Source organism: Sylvia atricapilla, chromosome 23 (genome assembly GCF_009819655.1).
Source record: "Sylvia atricapilla isolate bSylAtr1 chromosome 23, bSylAtr1.pri, whole genome shotgun sequence".
NCBI classification, from domain to species: Eukaryota; Metazoa; Chordata; class Aves; order Passeriformes; family Sylviidae; genus Sylvia; species Sylvia atricapilla.
This window is the reverse complement of record NC_089162.1, coordinates 5,550,180-5,572,760: the sequence shown is the minus strand read 5'-3', so window position 1 is coordinate 5,572,760 and position 22,581 is coordinate 5,550,180. Positions and strand designations below refer to the sequence as shown.

General features: G+C 50.4%; 1 protein-coding gene across 1 annotated transcript; it reads left to right on the top strand.

Annotated features, from left to right (window-relative positions):
- Positions 1–414: 414 nt before the first annotated feature.
- ALG9 (ALG9 alpha-1,2-mannosyltransferase) lies at positions 415–21,439 on the top strand. The gene is given in 16 exon segments (XM_066334763.1): positions 415–464; positions 466–597; positions 1,315–1,453; positions 1,705–1,839; positions 2,080–2,150; positions 2,983–3,071; positions 3,433–3,568; positions 3,891–3,978; positions 4,121–4,226; positions 7,704–7,826; positions 9,354–9,508; positions 11,409–11,538; positions 12,184–12,331; positions 13,034–13,163; positions 15,614–15,744; positions 20,500–21,439. Coding segments are annotated over 16 exon segments (1,884 nt in total). The 3' UTR covers positions 20,621–21,439.
- Positions 21,440–22,581: the final 1,142 nt, after the last annotated feature.

Genomic DNA, 22,581 nt, shown 5'->3' with positions numbered 1-22,581 from the left:
TCCCTGTCATTCTGTCGGTCCTGGTCTCGGTGCCTGTCCCATCCCTGTCCCTCTGTTTGTCACTGTCCCTCTGTCTGTCCCTGTCCCCTGTCTGTCGCTGTCCCCTGTCCCTGTCCCCGTGTGTCCCTGTCCCCCTGTCCTTGTCCCCGTCTGTCCCTGTCCCTGTCTGTCCCTGTCCCCTGTCCCTGTCCCCCATCTGTCCCTGTCCCCCTGTCTGTCCCTGTCCCCGTGTGTCCCTGTCTCCGTCTGTCCCTGTCCCTGTCCCTGTCTCTTCCTGTCCCTGTCCCCGTGTCTCGCCATCCCCTGTCCCTGTCCCCCTGTCCCTGTCCCCGTCTCTCGCTGTCCCTGTCTGTCCCTGTCCCCGTGTGTCGCCGTCCCTGTCCCTCCCGCGGGCGGTGTCTGCCCACAGCCGTGATGGCGGCGGCGGCTTCAGCGGCGCTCTGGCGGCTGCCGGTGCCGAGCCGCGGCCTGTGGCGGGCGCCGCCTGCCCGGACCCGCCATGGCGGCCAAGGGCGCCCGGCAGCGGCCGCGGGCGGGCGGCGGGGACACGGCGGGGCGGCGGCCGGAGCCCGCGGGCGGCGAGGAGCCGCGGAACGAGTGAGTGCAGCCGGGCATGGAGCGGGGCTTACCGAGGCTAACGGGGCTTCCGTGGCCATCGGGGCTGCCGCGGCTACCGGGGCCGCCGGGGCTGCACAGACTATCCCGGCTCCCGGGGCTGCAGGAGCTGCTGAGGTTACCGGGGCTACTGAGGTTACCGGGGCTGGAACCGGGGCTACCGGGGCTGCCGAGACTACCGGGGCTGCCGGGGCTACCGAGGTTACCGGGGCTGCAGGAGCTAACGTGGCTATCGGGGCTACCGAGCTTACCGAGATTACCGGGGCTGCTGGGCCCGCTGGGGCTACCGGGGCTGCCGAGACTGCCCCGGCTACCGGGACTGCACAGACTACCCCGGCTACCGGGGCTACCGGGGCTACCGAGGTTACCGGGGCTACTGAGGTTCCCGGGGCTACTGAGGTTACCGGGGCTAGCGGGGCTGGAACCGGGGCTACCGGAGCTACCGAGACTACGTGGTTCCCGAGGTTCCCGAGGTTCCCGAGGTTCCCGGTGCCCGGTGCTGTGCGGACGATGCCCGAGGGGCTGCGGTGAGGGCCGAGGGTCCAGCCCTCAGGTGGGTTTTCCTTACGGAGGGTTTGGTGTCCCCTCGCCGCCCCCAAAGCCACGCTCAGCTCGCTGTCACCTTGTGAGTCTGGGTCTTCATGCTGCATATTTGTAATTTTTTATTTTATTGTTTTTTTCTCCCACTCTTTGGATTAGATCATCCGGGAGCAAAGCAGGGCACGTCTGGGCCCCTGAAGGATCCACAGCGTTCAAGTGTCTCATCTCGGCCAGGTTCTGTGCGGCTCTGCTGAGCAACATCTCGGATTGTGATGAGACCTTTAACTACTGGGAGCCCGTGAGTCCCTTCCTGCCCTCGGGGCTGGGAATTTCTCCTTGGCCTCTGCAGAAACCCGTTTATTTAGGACCTTGTGATCTCTGATTCAATTTCCAGTGGGCTCGTGCGAGTGCAGATTTATTTAAAACCTTGTGCTGATCCCTCTGTTTCAATGGGAAATCTTTTTGCCCTGGGGTTCAGAGGTGGGGAGGGTGAAAAACTCTCCGCTCTGTGTGCTGCATGTTAATTTATTTCTTTGCTCTCTGTTGTAGACACACTACCTCATTTATGGGAAGGGGTTTCAGACCTGGGAGTACTCTCCAGCTTATGCCATCCGCTCCTATGCTTACCTGTGGCTCCACGCCTTGCCAGCCTGGTTCCACGCCAGGGTTCTGCAAACCAACAAGGTAAACGGTGCTTTTGTCAGGAGGAAACGTGCCTTTAGCGTGTGTGAAACAGACGCCCTGTTTGCTGTTGAAATGGACTTTATAGTGCTTATAAACATTATTGTGTTTATAAAACACGGGGTCGTTGCCAAACCTTGACCTCCCTGTAAGGGTTTCCCAGGGTTTGTGGGTTTCCCCTGATGCTTTTCAAACCCGGTTTGTGTCCCTGAGCCTCACTGAGACTCTGGCTGTGTCTGCTAGGTTCTCATCTTCTATTTCCTGCGATGCTTCCTGGCCTTCCTGAGCTGCGTTTGTGAGCTCTACTTCTACAAGTGAGTGTCACATCTGTGTGCAGGGGATGGTTGGGAGCAGTGTGAGTGACATCCCCAGTTCCTGCCACGGGAAATGGGCTCGTGTGTGGATGAGAAAACACGTGTTTTCATGATAATTCAATGAGATGTTGGTCAGAACGCCACAATTAGGGCGAAATTGTAGTCCCAGATCTGCCACCCAGACCTCTACTCCAGCATTTTGTTGACTGCACTGGTTTTCTCAGTGCTGGCAGCAGGCAGGGTGGGAGTGCTGCAGACTGAGGAGAGTCTGGTGCTGCGTTTGCTAATCACAGGGAATTTGACTGGAACACATTGATTGCTGCTGTCTGTAATCTCTCTGCCAATGCTGTTTACATCCACTAAAATCAGTAGCCCTAACATGCAATTATCTTGTCTAAACCGGATTTTTATTTTATTTTTACCTGCTATCTGATTTTCAAACCATTACCTTGCATGACTTTTTTTTTTTGTCTGTCAGCGTTCTGGTTTAAAGAAATGAGCTGGGGCTTTTTTTTGGTTTTTTGGCATGGTGGGGTTTAGTGAGGGGTGGGGATCACAGAGATGAGTTGATGTGTGCAGCAGTGCAGCCACAAGCTCCTAAATTTGCACCATTTAGGAGAAGCCAGGCCCTATCCAGGAATTTTGCACTGATGTCACTCAGGGTCTGAAAATGCCAGGGCAGAGAGCAGCTGAGGGTTGGGAATCCCCCAGCTCAGAGCTCTCAGGCTGCTCATGGATTGTCTGTGATCCTGCATGCCTTGGGTGCTGCTGATTTTTTTTTTTTTGACCCTGAGGCTGTTTTGTGGTACCTGTTTCTCTGCTGCTTCCTCAGGGCTGTGTGCAAGAAGTTTGGGCTGCACGTGAGCAGGCTGATGCTGGCCTTCCTAGTGCTCAGCACGGGGATGTTCTGCGCTTCTGCAGGTGAGTTGGCTTGGCACTGGCACTAACAACGACCAAAAATGCATCCAGAGAGAAGAAAATCACATCTCTGGGGCGCTCTTTGTTGTCTTCTCACGACAGAATAAGCCTTGATTGGAATTTTGTTCTCTGTGTTACAATTCCAGGCCTGTTTCTGGTGCTGTTTTTTTTATATTGCTGTGCCTTTTACCCAGGCTCTTGGCCTGCCTCCCTTGCACATCTTTAGTTCTGAGGAAGGAGGCTGATGTTTTGGCCATTTACCTGTGGTTGTACCTGTTTTCCCAGGCGCTGTCAAACACTTCCTGCAGGCGTTGGGTGCAGTGTGGGGAAGCTGTGCTGACCTTCCCTCCCCTTTGTGTTGCAGCTTTCCTGCCCAGCAGTTTCTGCATGTACACCACGGTGGTTGCCATGACAGGCTGGTACATGGACAGGACCTCGGTGGCAGTGCTGGGGGTGGCTGCTGGGGCCCTGCTGGGCTGGCCCTTCAGTGCAGCCCTGGGGTAAGGAGAGCTCTCTGCCCGTTCTCAGGTGGTTTGCACCTGCCTGGGGGGAATGGGGTGGAGGAAAAACGCAGCAAGGATGAACTGCCAGCTTAGCCCAGGATGGTTCTTGGCTTTTGATCTTAGGTTGGGAAGATTTCCTGGCATTGATATGAGTAAAACCTGAGCTGGATGATTGATAAATCCAGAGTAGAAGCAGAGGCCAGTGAAGTGCTGGTTCTTTCTCTTGCTTTGGAGGGGCGATGCAGCAATGCATTTAATGCACCAGAACCTGCAGTGGGGTTTCTCCAAGTCTCCAGCTGACAGCTGGTCTCTCTTTCAGGCTTCCTATTGCTTTTGACCTGTTGATCCTGAAGAAGAGGTGGAAGAGTTTCCTGAACTGGTGTGTGGTGTCCTTGATCCTGTTCCTGGTGAGTGCCTGCAACAGCACCAAGAGGGGAATGGGTGGCAGTAGAAGGGATGAGTTCCTTTAAAGAAAACCAGCTGGATGAGTTCCTTTAAGGACATCAGCTAGAGCTGCTGGCCCTTGGACTAAGATCTGCTTTCTCCCAGGTGCCCTTGGTGGTGGTGGACAGCTATTACTACGGGAAGCTGGTGGTGGCACCTCTCAACATCGTTTTGTACAACGTCTTTACTCCCCACGGCCCTGATCTCTATGGTGAGTTGGGGATAACAGCAGAAGCAGATTTGCCAGCTCCAAAGGCTGCAGCTGCTGCTTCTGGACGCGGGATGTCTCTGTCGAGCTGGCAGGGAATGCACTGCCCGGCTCCTCCACGCTGGGAGTTGTGCTGCTTTTGTTCATTTTCCGCTCCTGCAGCGCTGCCAGGAGATGTCTCACTGTGTGCACGAGTGGCCTGTGTGTGTTTGTTCCTGGCTGCTCCTCCTCACAGGCAGGCTGCAGGGCTTTGTGAAAGAGAGGAGTGGTGCACAATCCATGCTTCTTTCTGTCAGTATCCTACGTTTCTAGAGCTGAACAGCAGGGAATGAATTTCTAGCAGGGCTGGCAGAGGGCACAGGAGCCCTGCACCATCTCAGTGCTCTGTCTGGGGCCGGAGGAGCTGCTCCAGGAGGGATTCAGCAGCGGTGAACAGCAGCAGGGCTTTCTCTGGCAGCTGCTGCAGCCGAGGGGCTGTTTTGGGTGGTGCTGATGGTGATTTGTCACTTGTGCTGTGGCACAGCAGGACAGCAGCTGCTCTTGGCCTCTGCAGGAAGGCTCTGAAGTGTGGAAGTTTTGTGTAAGTAAACTGCAGGCTCTGTCCCTGATAGGTTTTGGCAGGGGTTTGTGCCTGACCTTTTCCACGCTGGTGCATGAGTTGTTTCCAGAAGCCTCCAGGGACCAGTCTGTCCTCAAGAGTTTTATTCACAGTGACATTCACACAACATCCTCAGGCTGGTAAAAGAGCCTGGCCTGGGATTGCTGTTCAGTGCAGCGTGGCCAGGACAACACTGTGTGTTTAGAGAGCTTCAAAACACTGGGGAAAAAATAACACTGCCAGGGGAGATGAAAGGCTGAACAATCCCTCTTGGCTTTGGGAGCTGGGATTTCCCAACGTTCACATGATGGGGACAGAGCCAGCAACCCAGATCATCTCCAGTGTAAGCACTGCAGTATTTTGGAGACAAGGTTCAATTTGTTATTTTTTTTTTTTTTTTTAGCAATACACTCCCTCTACATAAATATTCTCTGTGTAATTGATGTTTCCCTGGAGTGATTAGGTTTCTACAGCCAAGGGAAAATAGCTGCTGAGGGTATATCCCTGATTGTGAGGCTTTGGGGTGGTTTTTGTGTATTTATATTCTAAGGAGTCACAATTTGTGAGCAAAGTTCTGTCCCACTTGGGGCAGCTTTATTCAGTTTGGGTGGAAGGTGCTGGAGCTGTTCATGTGACACCTTTCTCTGAGGAGCCCTGGTGCCTGAGCAGAGTGAGACTAAATGAAATGCAGCGAGCAGACTGTTCATTGTAGCAGCACCGAATCAGAATGAGGGCTGTGACTCATGACCGAGTTATTGCAGCTCAGTTACTGCCTGCCAGCTGCAGTTCCTGCACTCAGCCTTCAGCCCAGGGTGGGGCTCCTGATCTGAAACCTCTCCTGCAGCTCCCCTGCTCTGGCCTGAGCTGCCCTCACCATTCCTGTGGTCAAGGTGCTGCTAAATTGGATTCACTCCCGAGTTTCAGTGCTAGAATTGCTCCCAGAGCCATTCCCAGGCCTCAGAGCACAAAACATTTTCTCATTTAGGGTCTGAGAACACTTCCAGCTGCTTTTCCCCATGGAACCACCGTGCCAGGAGCTGCCTTGGCTGGTCTTTCCCCTCTGCTTTCCCCAGTCTGTCTCCTGTATCCCACACCTGCCCAGCTCTGGGCTCTGGATCCTTGCAGGAAGCTCCATCTCCTCTCCTGCTCTGGAAGCATATCCCTATTAACCTGAGCATGGAGAGCTCTCCTCTTCTGGGCCAGCACTTCCCACATGCAGCAGGGTCATTCCTTTTTGAGGCTCCACTTCTGTCTCAGTTCACCTTGAGCCCTGTGGATAAGAGGAATAAAAAAAGAAAACCCTTTTGCCCTGGGAGGCTTTGAGCCTGAGTGCCTCTGAATGCCTGCGTCACCAGTGAGCCAGCCTGGTGCTTTTTGCCTGCTGTGCACTGTTCTCTTCTCTTTTTTTTTTCCCCTTTTTATTTTTTTATCCTCTCACAGAGAAGAAAATCCCTCATTGGAGAAGGAGAGGAGGCTCCAGTGTTTTTTTTTTTTTTTTTCTTTTTTTTTTATGGGCAATTCAGTCACACTGCAAAAAAATGTGAGCGAGCAGCTTTTTCTGTGTTAGAGCTGTGCCTCAGAGCAGCTGATCTGTTTATTAGCAGCATTATCTGGGCTGCATTTGGATTGTGGAGGAGTTGTGTTTCGTAAAGTGTCCTTCACTCCTGACCCTCAGGCTGCCAAACCAGAAACCAGAGCAGGGAGAGGTGAATTCGGGGTGAATTTCCTTTCCATCGCAGCCAGGAAGGGGACAGGATGGTCCCTGGAATGATCCTTTAAAGACTCAAATCTTATTTCTAGAATTGCTGTTTGCTTTCAGTGTTGCTAACTCAAGGATTCCTCTGTAAACCCAAACTGCTTGGCCAAGCAGCGACTCCAGTGCCACCTTTGTGACATTCCCACTGCAGCTTCTCTCCCCTTTTCTTTTTTTTATTTTAATTTTTTTAGCTGTAGAAGCTGCAGAGGTTTCGGGTTTTCCTTGCTGCTATTCAGTTGTCTGATTAATTTCAACACGGACCCAATTTAAGTGGCTCTGATTGCAGGAAATTGCTGTGGCATGTGACACATGTCACAACAGTGCAGTGATTAAAGCCCCCGCGTGTCATTTACTGGCTGATTGAGCTAATCACACAGAGAGAGTGGGAAATGTGTGGAGAGGAACTGGCATTCCTTATTGTTAAGGGCTTTAAGCATCCTGAATTAAGAGTCTAAATAAATGACAGTTGGACTGGAGTTTCTTTCAGTTTACATCCTCCAGAGCTTGCAGCCAGCTCCCGAGTGTGGAGGCAGAGCTGCCTGGCTCCTGTTTGTGCCAGAACAGGCTGAATTTGGGACATTTAAATTGTGCTGAGTCTAAGGAGGGGCCAAACCCAGCGCTGAGTGGCAGAGTCCTTGTCGGGGTGAGAGGTGGGAATACAAACTCCTTTCCTCCTCAATCCTTCTTGGTGCATTTTCTGTTCCTGCCAGCCCACAGTGAACATCCTCACTCCAGAATTACAAGGCATTGTGTGCTTTGGTGTTACTCCTCTGCAGTTAGGAAGAAAGAATGAGTTTGGGGCCGAGTTTCCCAGATTTACAGGTTTCCAGCTCTGCTTCCTTGCTGTCCTCCTGAATGCAGGGGTGAGCTCTGTGTCACAGGATTCTGTTGGAGTGGTCTGGGATGCATCAGCAGCAGGTGGAAAACCAACTGGTTTTCACCCCCAGTGAAAAAAAAAAATAAGGAGAAGACCAATTTCTGAGCAGGAAGACAATGAAGTTTCTCGGGCAGGTGGGAGTGTGAAGGCTCTGGTGGGCTGTGCCAGGCAAAGGAGGACCAAAGCTGCTGTTCCATATGCTCCTGCTCGTGTTTCAAACCTCTTTTCTCCTTCTTTCTCCCCCTTTAGGTACAGAACCCTGGTACTTTTATTTCATCAATGGCTTTCTGAATTTCAACGTGGTTTTTGTGCTGGCCCTGCTCGTGCTGCCTCTGACCTGTCTGATGGAGTGTCTGCTGCAGAAATTCCGTGGTGAGTGCAAACCAGCAGAGTTTGCCTGCCAAGGGGCAGCTTTGCTTTACTGGAAGTGAAACTGGGAGCAGTGAAAGCCTTTGGAGCACCAGGAAACTCCCTGGAACTCCTCAAGAGTTCAGGATTGTTCCTTGCCTCCACCTCAGGAGGAGAAATGGGTTTGAAAAAGCAAGTCTGACAAGGTGTGTGGTTCCTAAGCTTCATTCTGACATTTAATGCACCAGGAATGGCCCAGTCAATTATCCTCGAGGGAGAAGAAGCTGGACCTGGTGCTGTTCCCATTTGTCTGCAGCTGGAAATAGGTAGAAACCTTTGGGGTTTGAGGCTGGATTTGTTCTGTGCACTGTGGATTTGGGGGTTTGTTCAGTGCACAGAAGAAATCCAGAAAGAACGAGAACCTTTAGGGGTTCTTTGGGGTTTGTTCTGTGCCCTGTGGATTTTCAGGCAGCCAGGCTCCCCATGGGTGTGGATATACTGAGAGTTAAAAAAAATAAAAAATAATAAAAGGAGGAACCAGAATATTCCCTGCTTCACACTGGGCTTTTTCTTGAATAAAATGACATCAGCTCGAGCACATGACACTTGTAAGTGACTCCAGAGGGGAAGTGTAAACTCTTCTCTGCTGTTTTCCTCTGGAAAATTCATCAAGGGTCAGCAGCAGCCTCCACATTCATCACTCCAGTCAGAGCTTTGCTCTTTCTCTCTGCTTTTTACAGCAAACAGTAACACAATCCTCGATGAAAACGCACGTTGAGGGGTGTTTGCTTCTATCTGCTCCTGGGCTGCGAGTGACAAACTCTGAGAGAGCAGTAAAAGCTCAGTGGGGGCTCCTGTAAATGCGAGATTTCCTGCTGTTCGCTTGGTGTTCTTGTACTCAGCGCTCTGCCAAGTGCTTTGTTCTTCTTGTCTGTGAAGTGCCGTTGGCTTTAATTGCTGAACTCCGCTGCTGGGAGCAGCAAAAGGGGGTAGGAAAGGGACTGGAAATTGTCGGGCAATGCAGAACCCTCCTCAGAGCCGCTGAAATTCAGGGTAATTGTTGTTATTTTTGAATGGCTTTATTTCCTCTGTTGAGCAGGAGGCGCCTGAGAGACCTCCAGTGGTGTTATTTTTGTAAGGAGGCGATGAAGGTTGGGCAAACTGGGGGCTCTAAACAGCATTTGGGGAGGGTGAACCCAGCACAGAGGGGAAGGAGAGACCCCGGGGAGGCTCTTTCTGCTCTCTGTGTGTGTGCAATGCAAACCCAGCACTCCTGGTCAGACCTGGCAGCTCCTGGTGGGTTTTGTGTCTGCTTGCTGGATCCTGTAACACTCATTTTCTGCTTCTGGTCTTCCTGAGGCTGTTGGAATTGTGGTAGGAATCCGCAGAAATCCTCTGAGGAAAGAGCCCTGCTGGCTCTTTGGGTGTGTTACCTGGGGTTTAGCAGCAGGGTGTGTTTGGGTCTCCAGAGGGGGCTGTGGGTGTGAGAGAGGATTGTGCAAGAGGAGGAATTCTTGCATGATTCCTTTGCTGAGGTGGTGTTCCTTCCAGTTCAGAACCTGGGCCGTCCCTACTGGCTGACCCTGGCTCCCATGTACATCTGGATGCTGATTTTCTTCAGCCAGCCCCACAAAGAAGAGAGATTTCTCTTCCCCATCTACCCCCTCATCTGTCTCTCTGGTGCTGTGGCTCTCTCTGCTCTTCAGGTAAGTTCCAGTGGTTGTTAATAAATAGCTGAGAATATTTCCCAGCTGTTATTCCATGGGAATTCCTGGGGTTGTGATGCTCGAGTGCCCAACACCAGACAAAATCCAGGAGATTCCCTGAAGGTTCAGTAACCTGCAGATGGAATTGTGCCTCCCTGGCTCAGCTTTAAGGGCAGGAATGTGGGTGTGTAGGAAAAGCATTTTGATTTTTTTGTAGGAGGAATCCCTCCATGGGCTGAAAAAAAAAAAAAAAGGCAAAGGGATCTCATTTAAATGTTGGGAAATTGCACTGAGCATTTGGAAGAGCCAAAAGGTGGCTGTTCAGTAAACATCACTTGAAACACTTCACAGAGCAAAGCACTAACACAGACTGATATAAACCTTCCCAAAGCTGGGAATTATTCATGTGCTGTTAAAAAGGCTCAGGAATGCAGCCAGGAGTCCCTGCTGGAGCCTGTTCCAGCTGTTTGGCCTCATCCTGCTGTTCCTGCTCTGTCCACTGCTGGAATTCCTGCCCTCAGTGCCTCATCCTCCCCTGGCTCAGGAGTTCCTCTCACTCTGCACCTCCATTCATTCCCAGATGGGTTCCAGTCCTTTCCTCCACGCAGGATCCAGCTCAGGAATCTCAATTCCAATTTTATGGCTCTGAGTTCCTCTGTGCTCTCAGAACATCCCAGAGTGATGTTCATTTATTTTTATTTAAATATGGCTTCAGGGAAGTTTCCTGTGCATTTCTTGCATATTTTACCACTGTGTGATGACGTTTTGGCCAGTATGGAGCATCCAGCTGAGAATCTGGACCCAGCAGCTCAAGCTTGTCACTCTGCCCCTCCAAACCACGTGGATTTATTTGGGCTGTTATGGCAAAAAATGCAAACAGGACAAGAGAAACAGAAACTAATGAGGGTAGGGGGTGAATAATAACTCCTGCAGAACAGCAAGAAGAGAGACCAGGCCAAGGACTGGATGTATTTCCTCCTGGCTATTCCCAGAAAGGCTTTTTAATTGGGAAAAAAAAACCCAAAAAAACCCCACCAAAAACTAAAATGTTTTTCTTTTATCGATTTTTCTTTTATCAGTTTTTTTTTTTTTTTTTTTACCAGTTTTTTCTTTTTATCAGTTTTGCTTTTATCAGAGCGACTCGTGTTTAGAGGTGGATGCAGAAAGGTGCTCTTTTTCTCCACTTCAAAGCTGTGGTTTGGGTAAACAAAGCAGAGGTCACTCTGGAAATTTGGGTCATGGAGCTTTGTGTTAGGAATTGAGCCCAGCATGGAAAATCAGGTGAATTTGTGCAGGGAACAGAGCTCTCTGAAAGGGACACCTGCCCCTGGGTCACCTGGGGACAACCAAACTGCAGCCCTTGAGAGAACACTTCAGGCCCAGAGACCTTCCTAGATTAAAAAAGCTGAAAACTTCTTGAAATACCCCGAATTGTCACTTCAATGTGACTAAACCCTGTGAGTTGCTGTGCATTTTTATGGCTCTGAGTTAAAAAAAAATAAATAAAAACAACAAAGATTTGGTGGGGGATTCACTGTTGTCAGGCCTTTAGGAAAAATGAGAATTGTTGTGAAAAAGGAGAATTGTTGTGAAAAAGGAGAATTGTTACAGAAAATGAGAATTGTTATGGAAATTTAGAATATTTATGAAAAATGAGAATTGTTACAGAAAATGAGAATTGTTATGGAAAATGAGAATTGTTATGAAAAATGAGAATTGTTATGGAAAATGAGAATTTTTATGAAAAATGAGAATTGTTACAGAATATGAGAATTGTTACGAAAAATGTGAATTGTTACGAAAAACGTGAATTGTTACGAAAAATGAGAATTTTGCTGAACAGCTCAGAGTTGGAGTAACTTGATATTGTCTCTCTCTTCTTTTTAATCTCTTCCCTGAGAAATGTTACCACTTCATCTTCCAGCGCTACCGCCTGGAGCACTACACAGTGTCCTCCAACTGGCTGGCCCTGGGGACTGTCTTCCTCTTTGGCCTTTTGTCCCTGTCACGCTCTGTTGCCTTATTCAAAGGTTGGTTTTTCACATTTTTGCCCTCTGCTCTCCTGCCTCCTGGGCTCAGGGCCTGCAGAAGTTGTGCTGCCTCACCTGTAAAAATCAGGAAGCTCCAGGAGTTTGGATGTTGTTGCTGCAGGGGAAGGGATTAAGTTCTGCTGGTCACCAGTTATTAATTAACTATTAATTATACATGTACGAATGCATCACCAGAGTTACATCACTTAAAAATCCTCTTCACCTTCCACCAGTAACAACTCCACTGATCTAAAACCTGACTGGAATTAAAGCAGATACTTCAGCTTTCAAAGGGATAATCCCACTTGGAAGAGCATTTTCCTGTATAAAATTGAATTAGGTGCACGAGTCCTTTGTGGGGATGGATTGGATATTCCTGGAATCAGAACCTTTCCACCTCAGCTGTATTTTTTGGGGAGGTTTGGTGGCCATGGACAGCCAGGACAGGAAAATATGAATAAAATTGGTAGGTGCACCAAGGGTAACAGGAGAAGCTTTGAATCCAGCCACTTCTTAGCTTAGGCCAGTTCATTTATTCCATGAGTTATCAATTTAAAAACTTCTACATGACACAATTAATGCAAGCTTTCATTACACACCCCTCTCCTGACTTTACCCTTCGTTATGATTCTCTGCTTTCCACAGGCTACCACGGGCCCCTGGACCTGTACCCGGAATTCCACAGGATTGCCACGGACCCCGGGCTCCACACGGTGCCCGAGGGGAGGCCAGTCAATGTCTGTGTGGGCAAGGAGTGGCACAGGTTCCCCAGCAGCTTCCTGCTGCCAGACAAGTGAGTGCTGCCACGGGGAAGGGGTAATTTGGGGAGAGGGATAACGAGAGGGATAATTGATGCCTTGGGAAGGCTGAGCTGGAATAAACTCAAGATTTATTGAAAGGGCTTTAAGGTACATCTTGGGCAGGACCAAGGCTGCACCCAGGGTCCACTACAGATAGCCACACACAGATTGCAGACTGGTCATGAGGTCTCATGTTTTTATCAGTTTTGGTCCATTCTGGGGTTGAATTGTCCCATTCCAGCTCCAGGCTGTGAGGTCCCATCCTTCTTGTCCCTCCCTCCAGCCCACCCTTGTCTGTGCTTTGGGGCTGAAAGTTGTCCTTGGTGTGCAGCAGGAGAAGGATTTGTTTTGTGTCCCTGCTGTGTGCAGAGCTGAGTGACACTGACTGTGAGCTCAGAGCTGCACCCCTGGGCACCACAGAACATGAAATACAGCGAAGACTAAAAGTTAAAGCATCACAATAATGAGGGGCATCATAATAGATGTGGGGTCCCTGAGGATCTGGGGCCTCTGTTGTCACCAGCAATGTCACAAACAGAGTTAAAGTGCCCAAATAAAGGATTCTGAGGGTTTTGGATTCTCACATTGGCCACAAGTTCCTGGGAGTCTGTGCTGTACCTGCCCACCTTGGGGTTGATGTCCTCGGTTCTGGTTTTGGTGCTCTCCACACCAAATGTTCTCCCTGTTGTCTGCAGCTGGCAGCTCCAGTTCATCCTGTCAGAATTCCGGGGCCAGCTGCCCAAACCCTTTGCCAAGGGGCCCATGGCCACGAGGATCATCCCCACGGACATGAACGACCAGAACAAGGAGGAGCCATCTCGATATGTGAGGATTTATTCCTGCCTTCTTTCCCTAACCTCGCTGGATAATTGAAATTAATGCAATGCTTCTGAGTGGATCTCCCCATTTCTGTTTCCTGGGGGGCTCCAAACCACTTGGAAATCTCCCCAGGCTTGTTTTTGTCATTTTCTCTTTGCCTTTTGCCTACAGTTAGAAGTCATGATGATAATAAAAGAAGCAGCAGAAGTAGGAACTCCCAATTATTGCAGTTTTGGGTTTAGTGTAGTGTGTTCATGTGATCCCAGGAATGAGTAATTTGAAGTCCCCCACAGAAAATATTTGTCATTGAGCAGGAGCTGAAATTTTCCTCTTCTGTTTCTTTGTAAATCTAAAACTGCTCATCATATTTTCAGCTGAGGAGGAACTTCATTTGGAACTTAATTACGTTAGTGGGAATCTGCTAAGATAATGTATATTGGTATTATTGATTTGTTTCCTGGTTCAGCTGCACAAAACTTCAGTGCACAAACAGGAATGTTATAAAATTCCTGCTAGCTGGCATGTTTAAAATTACTAACAGGTTAAATCTTGGCAGTCTTCTGGGTTAAAACTCCTATTTTGAGGCTCATTATGCAGTTACTGGAAATGGGAAGGAGGCGTGTTCCCACCTGAGAGGAGCTGTCTGCTGCAGTGCATTTAATTTATGAAATCTTTAACTGGGGCTTATTTTTAGCACAGACAGCTGGCTGCTCCACAGCCTGTGACTAATAGAGCAAAACACACTTTTGTTTCATGCTCCTTCCTTAATGTCACCCCACGACTTTGGTGTTTCTCCTGCAAGCTCAAGGGTCTGGGACTTCAGAAAGCAGAAATTAAGCAGAGGGTTAAAACTCTTGACTTTGGAGCTGCTGATTGCACCAAGAGATCAAGATCTTTCCCCAGATTTAGTGAGTACAAGCATATTCAGATAAAAAAAAATAAAAAAAAAAAGAGGCAGAAGAATAATTAGCAAGAACTGGACAGAACTATGAGAGGGGATAAATCCAAACAGCACGAGGCTGATGGTCATTTAAAGGGCAGAAAACAAATGGTTCAGGAGGATTTTCTGAGCCGTGGATAAAACCAATTAATGGCTGGAGATCTCAACTGCTTTGGGTGTGAGTATCTATTACTGCTCTGCTTGGAAATGAAAGAGGGATCCTCAGTGTTCCTGTTGCTATGAGACACTGGGGAAAGAGTGATTTGATCTTGTTTTGCAATCTCTCTTCCCTTAATCACACTGAGCAGCACTTACCTTGCACTTGCCCGGCTGGGGAGGTGCATTTGTCTCTGGAAGTGCAAAGGAAGAGATAAGGAATATTATTTCTTACCCAGATACATCCAAGCAGGACCAGCAGATTGGGTCTGAAAGCTGTTAACAGCAGCTGCCCTCAGAGAAAGGGGGTTTTAAAGCACTTCTAGCACCATTCTAGGTTTGTTTTTTTTTTTTTCTCTTTTCACTTCCAGCACCATGCAGCCCCCATGGCAGCAGCAGATGTGCCCTGAGCTCCAGCTCCGGGCTCTTCCCACTCCTGTCAGTCAGGATGGGATCCAGCTTAGCTCTCCCCCACTTGGCATCAAATAAAGAAAGAGTGGGAGGAGGAAGAGGAAAGGGGAACAGAAGAAGAGAGGATGTAATTCAGAAATCCCTCTCAGCTTTGTTCACCAAGACTCATCCCTTTCTTTCGTTTCAAGGTGTGTGCATCACCCAAGGCTTGTGTAAATCCCCAAATCAATGCAGAGGGGCTGTGCTGGCCCTCAGAGCAGGAGGAATATTGTCCTTGGCTTCACTGTGACTTGTGAAAGTACAAGGGAAACCTGCCTTGCACCTGGATATTGAAATCCCAGCCCTTTTAGGGTGAGACAAGTGAGATCCCTGAGGCAGCAACTTGTCTTTCTCTGAATGATTCTGCATCACTTCCAGAAAAACTTGGTTAGTGGTTTGGGAGCCCTTCTGCTAATGAGGCAGAACCTCTCCCAGGGCCTGCAGTGTTCCTCTCACACAGAGCAAGGAGTGGATTCAGCATCCTCAGCTGCGTTTCCTGCCGTGTAATTCCATTTGCCGCTCCGTTGTGATGCCGTGCAGCCATCTGCCATCCACCTAATTAAATTGTTTCCAGCCTAAATTGTTACATTAAACCCCAGAGGTGCTTCAGAAAAGGGATCTCAAGCACGGCCCAGGAAGATGGCAGTAAAATTTTGTGGGAGAGTGAACTGAAATCCCTCAAGGAAGAGTTTGAGGCAGGGTAAGACACAGGAATCCCAGCGGGAAGGAGGAGGTTTCATCATGTGCTCTCCTGCTGGATTCCCCCACAAAGGTTTATTCTTTTTGCTTGCAAACATTCAAATCTTGTTACCTGTGTCCTGCTGCTGGGAATTCAACCCTGTTTTCATTGCTGGGAGTGAAGACAGACCACCAAACCCAGTGGAAATAATCCGTGTCTGTCCTCCTGCAGGTCGACATCTCCAAATGCCACTACCTGGTGGACTTGGACACAGCCACAGAGAGCCCCAGGGAGCCAAGGTACTCCTCCAACAGAGAGGAGTGGGTGACCATTGCCTACAAGCCATTCCTTGATGCTTCCAGGTAGGATTTGCTCTCTGGAGAAGGAGGGATGGGCTTTAGGATGGCAGTCTGTGATTTCTGTTTGCAGAAGTGGACAGGGAGGAGAGAGATCCGTGGGCAAATGCCAGCTTGAAATCCAGTTTCCAGCCAAGTGGAGCCTTTGTCAAACTCCTGCTTGCAAAATTTATGACCTAAGTTGCTTTAGAGGGTGAAACTCTGTGAGGAGGGTGGTGAGGAGTATTTTTATGGAGGAATAAACAAATTTTTCCTGTTTTTTGGGGTTGCTTTCCAAAGTAACGAGTGGACGTCACCTCCTCCCAGGAGACTTTTGACTCTGGTTTGTCCCAGCCAAATCCAGGACAGGTATAAATCATCACCAGAGGGGATGAGCTCTGAGGGATGCTGTGAAAGCTGGCAGGGAGAGGAGGCAGCCAGCAGGGCCACACCTTCACTGGGCACCAGGAAATCCAGGGGAGAGATCCCTGCTGGGGTCTGTTCTGCAGAGCTTGTGCTGCTCACTGAGCTGCTGTGCCTGGCCAGGGGTCTCTGTGCGAACAGGGATTGGGATTTCCCCTGCTCCAGGCTGTCAGGGAGTGGGATCAGGGAATTCCTGCAAGCACAGGAGCCTTCAGCTGTACAGGGATCTGCTTTAGGCCTTCAGAGCTCTGCTCATAAAGGTGTCAGCCCAGGATAGAGACTGGAAAAACCTCTGTGAAAAACAGGGTTCAGTGCCTCCTGTTCTCCATGAGAGACCTGAGTGCTTCCTGACCCTTGGGCCCTGCAGGGAGTGGGGCTGGGAAGGGCAGGGCCAAGGAGTGAGAAATAATGTTTGAGCAGCTCCCAGGGGAGCTCTGGTGTTCCCAGCTTGCTGACACAAACAGCTTTCCTTGGCTGGATCTTCCATGAACTGTATTTTCCAGGAGAACCTGCTGCTACATTTGGGAAGGAGGTGGCCAATGAGTTTTATTAATGAGGCAGCAGAGGCACTCCTTGTGCAGAGGGTTTGCCCTTCGATGTGCATCTCTGCTTTCACACCACATTTGTGTGTCCTTCGAGCTGCTTTATCTTTGGAGCCGAGTTGGAGGGTTCAGGTTTGCAGCTCCAAACCCCCTCGAGCCCCTCCCCAGCTGAGCCCAGAGCACAGCTCTCGTTGTGTGAGAACAAATGGAATAAATGACACGAGTGACCCCAGCAGCTCTGCTGCACTGGAGGCTTCTGGGGCTCGCTGCGAGTCTCCCATTGACGTCAGCAAGTGCAAATGTGAATCTCAGCTGGCTCTGATAAATGGTGCTGCTAATTGAATTAGAGAGCACTCCGAGCCACCAGCTAATTATGCTCCTCAGGAAGCTGCTTTGCCAAGGTCCATTTAATTCTATATTGGCGGAGCGCTCCGAATCTGGCACAGAAAAGGGGAAATATATCACAGCTCCCCTCTGAGGGGAACATATTTCCCAGCTCTTTAGGGCTGAGCTGTCTGCTTGCTCCAAACACTTGGGTTTTCCATCAAAAAAAAAAAAATTTCAGTGCAAAATTAATGGTTGGGTCACCTTGTTGGAGCAGAGCATTACCCTGCTTTGATAAGAGGCTGTCTTGTTCCCTTTAATGGTGTTTTTCCTCCAGTTGTTTTCCATATTTTGGTTTTTAAAGCAGCTAAATTACTTCTGACATTTGTGTGCTGGTGCAGAATTTAACCCCCAGAGGAGATGCAAACGTGACGGGGTTTGCAGAGAGCTTTGATCAGGAGCTTCTTGTGGCTGGGAGGTACTGGGACCTGCCCAGGTGGCACTGGGACCTGCTCAGGTGGCACTGGGACCTGCCCAGGTATCACTGGGACCTGCTCAGGTGGCACTGGGACCTGTCACTGTGACTGAGACCTGCTCAGGTGGCACTGGGACCTGCCCAGGTGGCACTGGGACCTGTCACTGTGACTGAGACCTGCTCAGGTGGCACTGGGACCTGCCCAGGTGGCACTGGGACCTGTCACTGTGACTGAGACCTGCTCAGGTGGCACTGGGACCTGCCCAGGTGGCACTGGGATCTGCTCAGGTGACACTGAGACCTGCCCAGGTATCACTGGGACCTGCCCAGGTGGCACTGGGACCTGCTCAGGTGACACTGGGACCTGCCCAGGTGGCACTGGGACCTGCCCAGGTGGCACTGAGACCTGTCCAAGTGGCACTGGGATCTGTCCAGGTGGCTCTGGGACATGCCCAGGTGTCACTACAACCTGTCACTGTGACTGGGAGCTGTCCAGGTGACTCTGGGACATGCCCAGGTGACTTTGGGACCTGCCCAGGTGGCACTGGGACCCATCCAGGTGGCACTGGGAGCTGTCCCTGTGACTGGGACCTGTCCCTGTTGCAGAGTTCAGCCTCCTCCTGCCATCCCCCATCTTCTCCTGCCTCTCTCTGAGCTCTGCTGTCACCAAACTCAGGTTACAAACTGCACCTTAGGAGGGACGTCACCACTGCAGGTGTCCAAGTGCTGCCATTCCGTGTCACTCTGGGAATTTGGCAAGGGGAGGACTGGAACATCTTCACTTGGGATTTCCTCCCGTCCCACAAGAGCTTCCTGTGGCACTGCTGGGACAGTTTTTGACTTGTTCTTCCTGAAATTCAGGCTTAGCTCCGAGGATCACTGTGCTCCAGCTCTGGTGACCCAGGGCTGCTCTGTCCTGCAGCAGAGCCTCCTCCAGAACCCCAAAAAACCCCAAAAAACCCCAAAAAACCGAGCTCTGCTCACCCAGCTTGGAGCACAGTGAGTGCTGATGAAGGCTTCCATCTCTGGGGGGACAAATTTAGCAGCAAATGCAAATAGAACATTAAATATATTCCCTGTCATCTGTCACCCCTTCCATGTGCCATCTGCTGTCTGAGGTGGCTGAGCTGACAGGGAGAGGTGACAGGAGGTGACAGGAGGGGAAGGTTCCCTGTCTGTGAGCTGGGAGGGCACCGTGGAGGTGACAGGAGCCTCGGGAGCCCCAGGGGAGATGCAGCTCCCACTGGCAGTTCCTGCCTTTGTTCTTCAGCTGCCTTTTGGAAAGATCTCCAAAGTGCAAGCAAACAAAACACAATTCGACTTTCTGCTGGGAAAAAACCCAACAAACCACCAAAAAAACCCAAAAATATAATTGCTTGAATTGGATGTCCAGAGCAGCAGAGGTGGGAGGTGAAGTGACCAGCAAGTGTGTGCCATCCTTGACCACTCAACAACCCAAATTTGAGAGGTGCTGCTGCTTTTCCAAGCTGCCTGTGACTGGGTTACACCTGTAACTGTGGCAAGGGTTGATATTTTATTTGATATTTCCCCATCCAGTTGATTTTAAGGCATGGAAAGAGGAGCTGCGGTGCCGAGGAATTAAAACTCCGCCTCAGCCCCGATTTCAATGAGCTGCTCAGATTTTATTTTTTTTTTTTATTTTTGAAGCTTCCCAAAGCTCCGAGCTGAAGGACGTTTTATTTGTCCCCTCTCACACTGAAACCTGCATCAGGGGAACGCGCTCTCAGCCAAGCAATTAGCCACCCAACCAAAGGTGCTAATTTCCCCCAGACATCATCAAACCCTCGGTGCTCCTCTGGTTTTGAGAGGCTGGGAAATGCCAGCAGGGCACGGAGCGAGTGCAGCTTTTACAGCTGCCCGAATCTCTTGTAATTCAGTATTCCCACAGGAGATCTGCTGGAGAGCCAAACTTCAGAACTCCAGTGCCCACCAAAGCTGCTTTTTGCTTCTCCGAGAGGCTTTGGGGGGAAAAGGCAGCCAAAAAGATGGCAAAGAGCAGATTCCAGGGGGAATTCCAGCAGAATCCAGAGGGAAACGCGGGGCTGTGTGACCCCCAGGATCTCCTGGTCGCTGCTACCTGGGGTTTCAATTTCTTTCAGTAATGAGAGCAGCTCCCTGCCCTCTGTCCTCACTCCCCTGGGGATGGATGGTGAGCACGAGCTGCTGCCCTGGGACCACTGCCGATGGCACAGAGTGGCGCTGGTGGCACCAGCGAGGGGAGGACAGGACACCTGGGGGCGGTGGCTTTTCCTTTCTGCTATTCCTTATCTCAAAAGGACGATTTGCTTTGCCTTTCTGCTCTTCCATGTTTCCAAAGGGCAATTTGCTTTTCGTTTCTGCTTTTCCAAGTCTCCAAAGGGCGATTTGCCTTTTCTTTGTGCTCTTCCATGTCTCTAAAGGGCGATTTGCTTTTCCTTTCTGCTCTTTTTTGCTTTTCAGTTTCTGCACTTCCATGTTTCCAAAGGACGATTTACTTTTCCTTTCTGCTCTTCCAGGTCTCCAAAGGGTGATTTGCGTTTCCAAGTCTCTAAAGGGCGATTTGCTTTTCGTTTCTGCTCTCCCAGGTCTCCAAAGGGCGATTTACTTTTCCTTTCTCCTTTTCCATGTCACTTAAGAGGGATTTGCTTTTCCTTGCTGCTTTTCCAAGTCTCTAAAGGGCGATTTGCTTTTCCTTTCTCCTTTTCCATGTCTCTAAAGGACGATTTGCTTTTCCTTGCTGCTTTTCCAAGTCACTTAAGGGCGATTTGCCTTTTCTTTGTGCTCTTCCATGTCTCTAAAGGGCGGTTTGCTTTTCCTTTCTGCTCTTTTTGCTTTTCAGTTTCTGCTTTTCCAGGTCTCCAAAGGGCGATTTGCTTTTCCTTTCTCCTTTTCCATGTCTCCAGAGGGCGATTTACTTTCCCTTTCTGCACTTCCATGTTTCCAAAGGACGATTTGCTTTTCCTTTCTCCTTTTCCATGTCACTTAAGGGCGGTTTGCCTTTTCTCTGTGCTCTCCCAGGTCCTCCCGGCTGCTCCGGGCGTTTTACATCCCGCTGCTGTCGGAGCAGCACACGACCTACTCCAACTACAGCATCCTGAAATCCCGCAGGAAGCAAGCCAGGAAGAAGCTGGGAGGCTAGGAACACACACCTGGGCCGGCAAAAAACCAGCAGAAAAACGCCACCCGAAGCATCTGCTGGGGCTCCTGGACACTGCCCGAGGCACGGCCAGCTCCCTGGGGAAGGATGGTGCTGGGACGGTTCCCTGAGGAGCTCTGCTCTGCCTGCAGCCTTCGGAAAATCCAGCAGCACCTCTGGATGTGCTCTCCCCGCTGCTCCCCGTGTTGTGGCTCACAGCAGAGAAGAGGAAAATGGGAAATCAAACCGGGTTCTGCTCCAGGCTGCAAATCTGGGAAAGTTCAGCTCAGATTGTGTCTGTCTCTCCCCCACCCACCCTCCACTGTCCTCACCTGCTCAAGCAGCGCTGTCTTTCACCCAGGGAAAGTTTTTTTTCAGGTAACAAAGCTTAGGAATTTTCCTCTCCCAAGGGGAAAAGGAGGAGAAACACCTGACTGACAGTGGGCTGAAGGCAGTGAGTCTCAAGGGATGAAACGTCGTGCACCAACAGAGGGAACAGCCAAAGCTGCTCTGTCCAGGAGACATTTCCAGGGATAAACCTGTGCTTTTGGGAAGGAAAAAAACCAAACTGAGACAATTATGTGTTTAATGGGATCAGAGTGTTTGTGCTATCTGTGAAGCCACGTGTTCGTTTGCTATTTATAATGATTTTTTTCAAGACCCTTTGAATTCTAAATCAGCATCTTAAAAATTCTGGAATCATCCAGAGAGGAGAAGGAAAAAAATTTTTTTTTTCTTTTTTTTCTTTTTTTTGGCAGTTCTGTTTCCCAGAATAGCCAGGATGTGTTACGTGGGTCCAACATGCCTCAGAGCTGTGCTGTGCTTGTTATATCTCCATTTTTTCAATGTGCAGCATCACCAGCTGGATGGAGGGAGCTGTTTTCACTCACATCAATCCCTGGAATTCTCTGGGGAAGGGATGGGCTGGGCTGGAGCAGAGGGAAGTTCTGCTCTGCCCCACGGTGTGACACTGCCTGGGTTGGTGTGAGCAGGGGCATCAGGGAGCAGATTTGGGTGTTTGGGATCCAGAAAAGCTCTTGGGGATCCGTGTGTTGGTGCAGGTCTCAGCAGGGCTGTGTGATCCAAGCTGCTCCTGTTGGCTCAGGGTCATGGGATCAGCCTCAGGAGCATGGAGGGGGTTTGAATCCCAGCACTTCACTGAGGAGGTTTTTGATGGTTGTGCCCTGCCTGGAGCCTGGATGGTCCCACCACGGGCAGTCCCACTGCTCTCAGAGCAGCTGAGGCTCGAAATTCAGCTGTTGGGTGGGCTCTGAGTCGTGCCATCCTCGGGGAAATGCAGATCTCACCTTCCCCAGTGTGGGCTGTGGGGCTCTGAGGGTTTCAGGGCACGGTGTGGGAGGGCAGAGCTGACCTCAGGGGTGTCTGTGTGTGTGTGTGTCCATCATCTCGCCCTCCTCTCCCTCCCTGCAGCCAGGTTTGCACAGGGCTCTGGTGCTGCTAAATCCAAACCAAACCTCTTGCCTTGCTTGTTGCCTCTTCCCTTGCTAACCCTTAAAATCAAATAAATCAAACCAAGCCCCAGCTGCTGCTGCAGCAGTGACTGCAACAGGGCTGCTGTGGTGTCCCTGTCCCTGTCCCTGTCCCTGTCCCTGTCCCAGCCCTGGCCCCGTGTTTGGTGCAGTAAACCCCCATTGGAAACCACTCTGCTGCTCCACCTTTCTTTCCACTCGGATTCCTGTTCTGGACCGGCGATTGGGGACTGATAATTGGCAGTAATTAGGAGTTATCAATGTCGTCCAGGGGAACAGAGCAAGTGCTTTGTGCTGGGAGTAAAGCCAGGTGCAGTGCTGTCCCTCGGTGTCCTGCAGCTCCCTAAATCCTGCCGGGGAGGTGGATTACGGGGTGAGGGTTAAACAGGACAGGTGACACAGGAAGGGTGAAGCTTGTCCCAGTCCCACCCTCTGGGGTGTGACAGCAGCACTGGAGGGAGCACAGAGGAATTC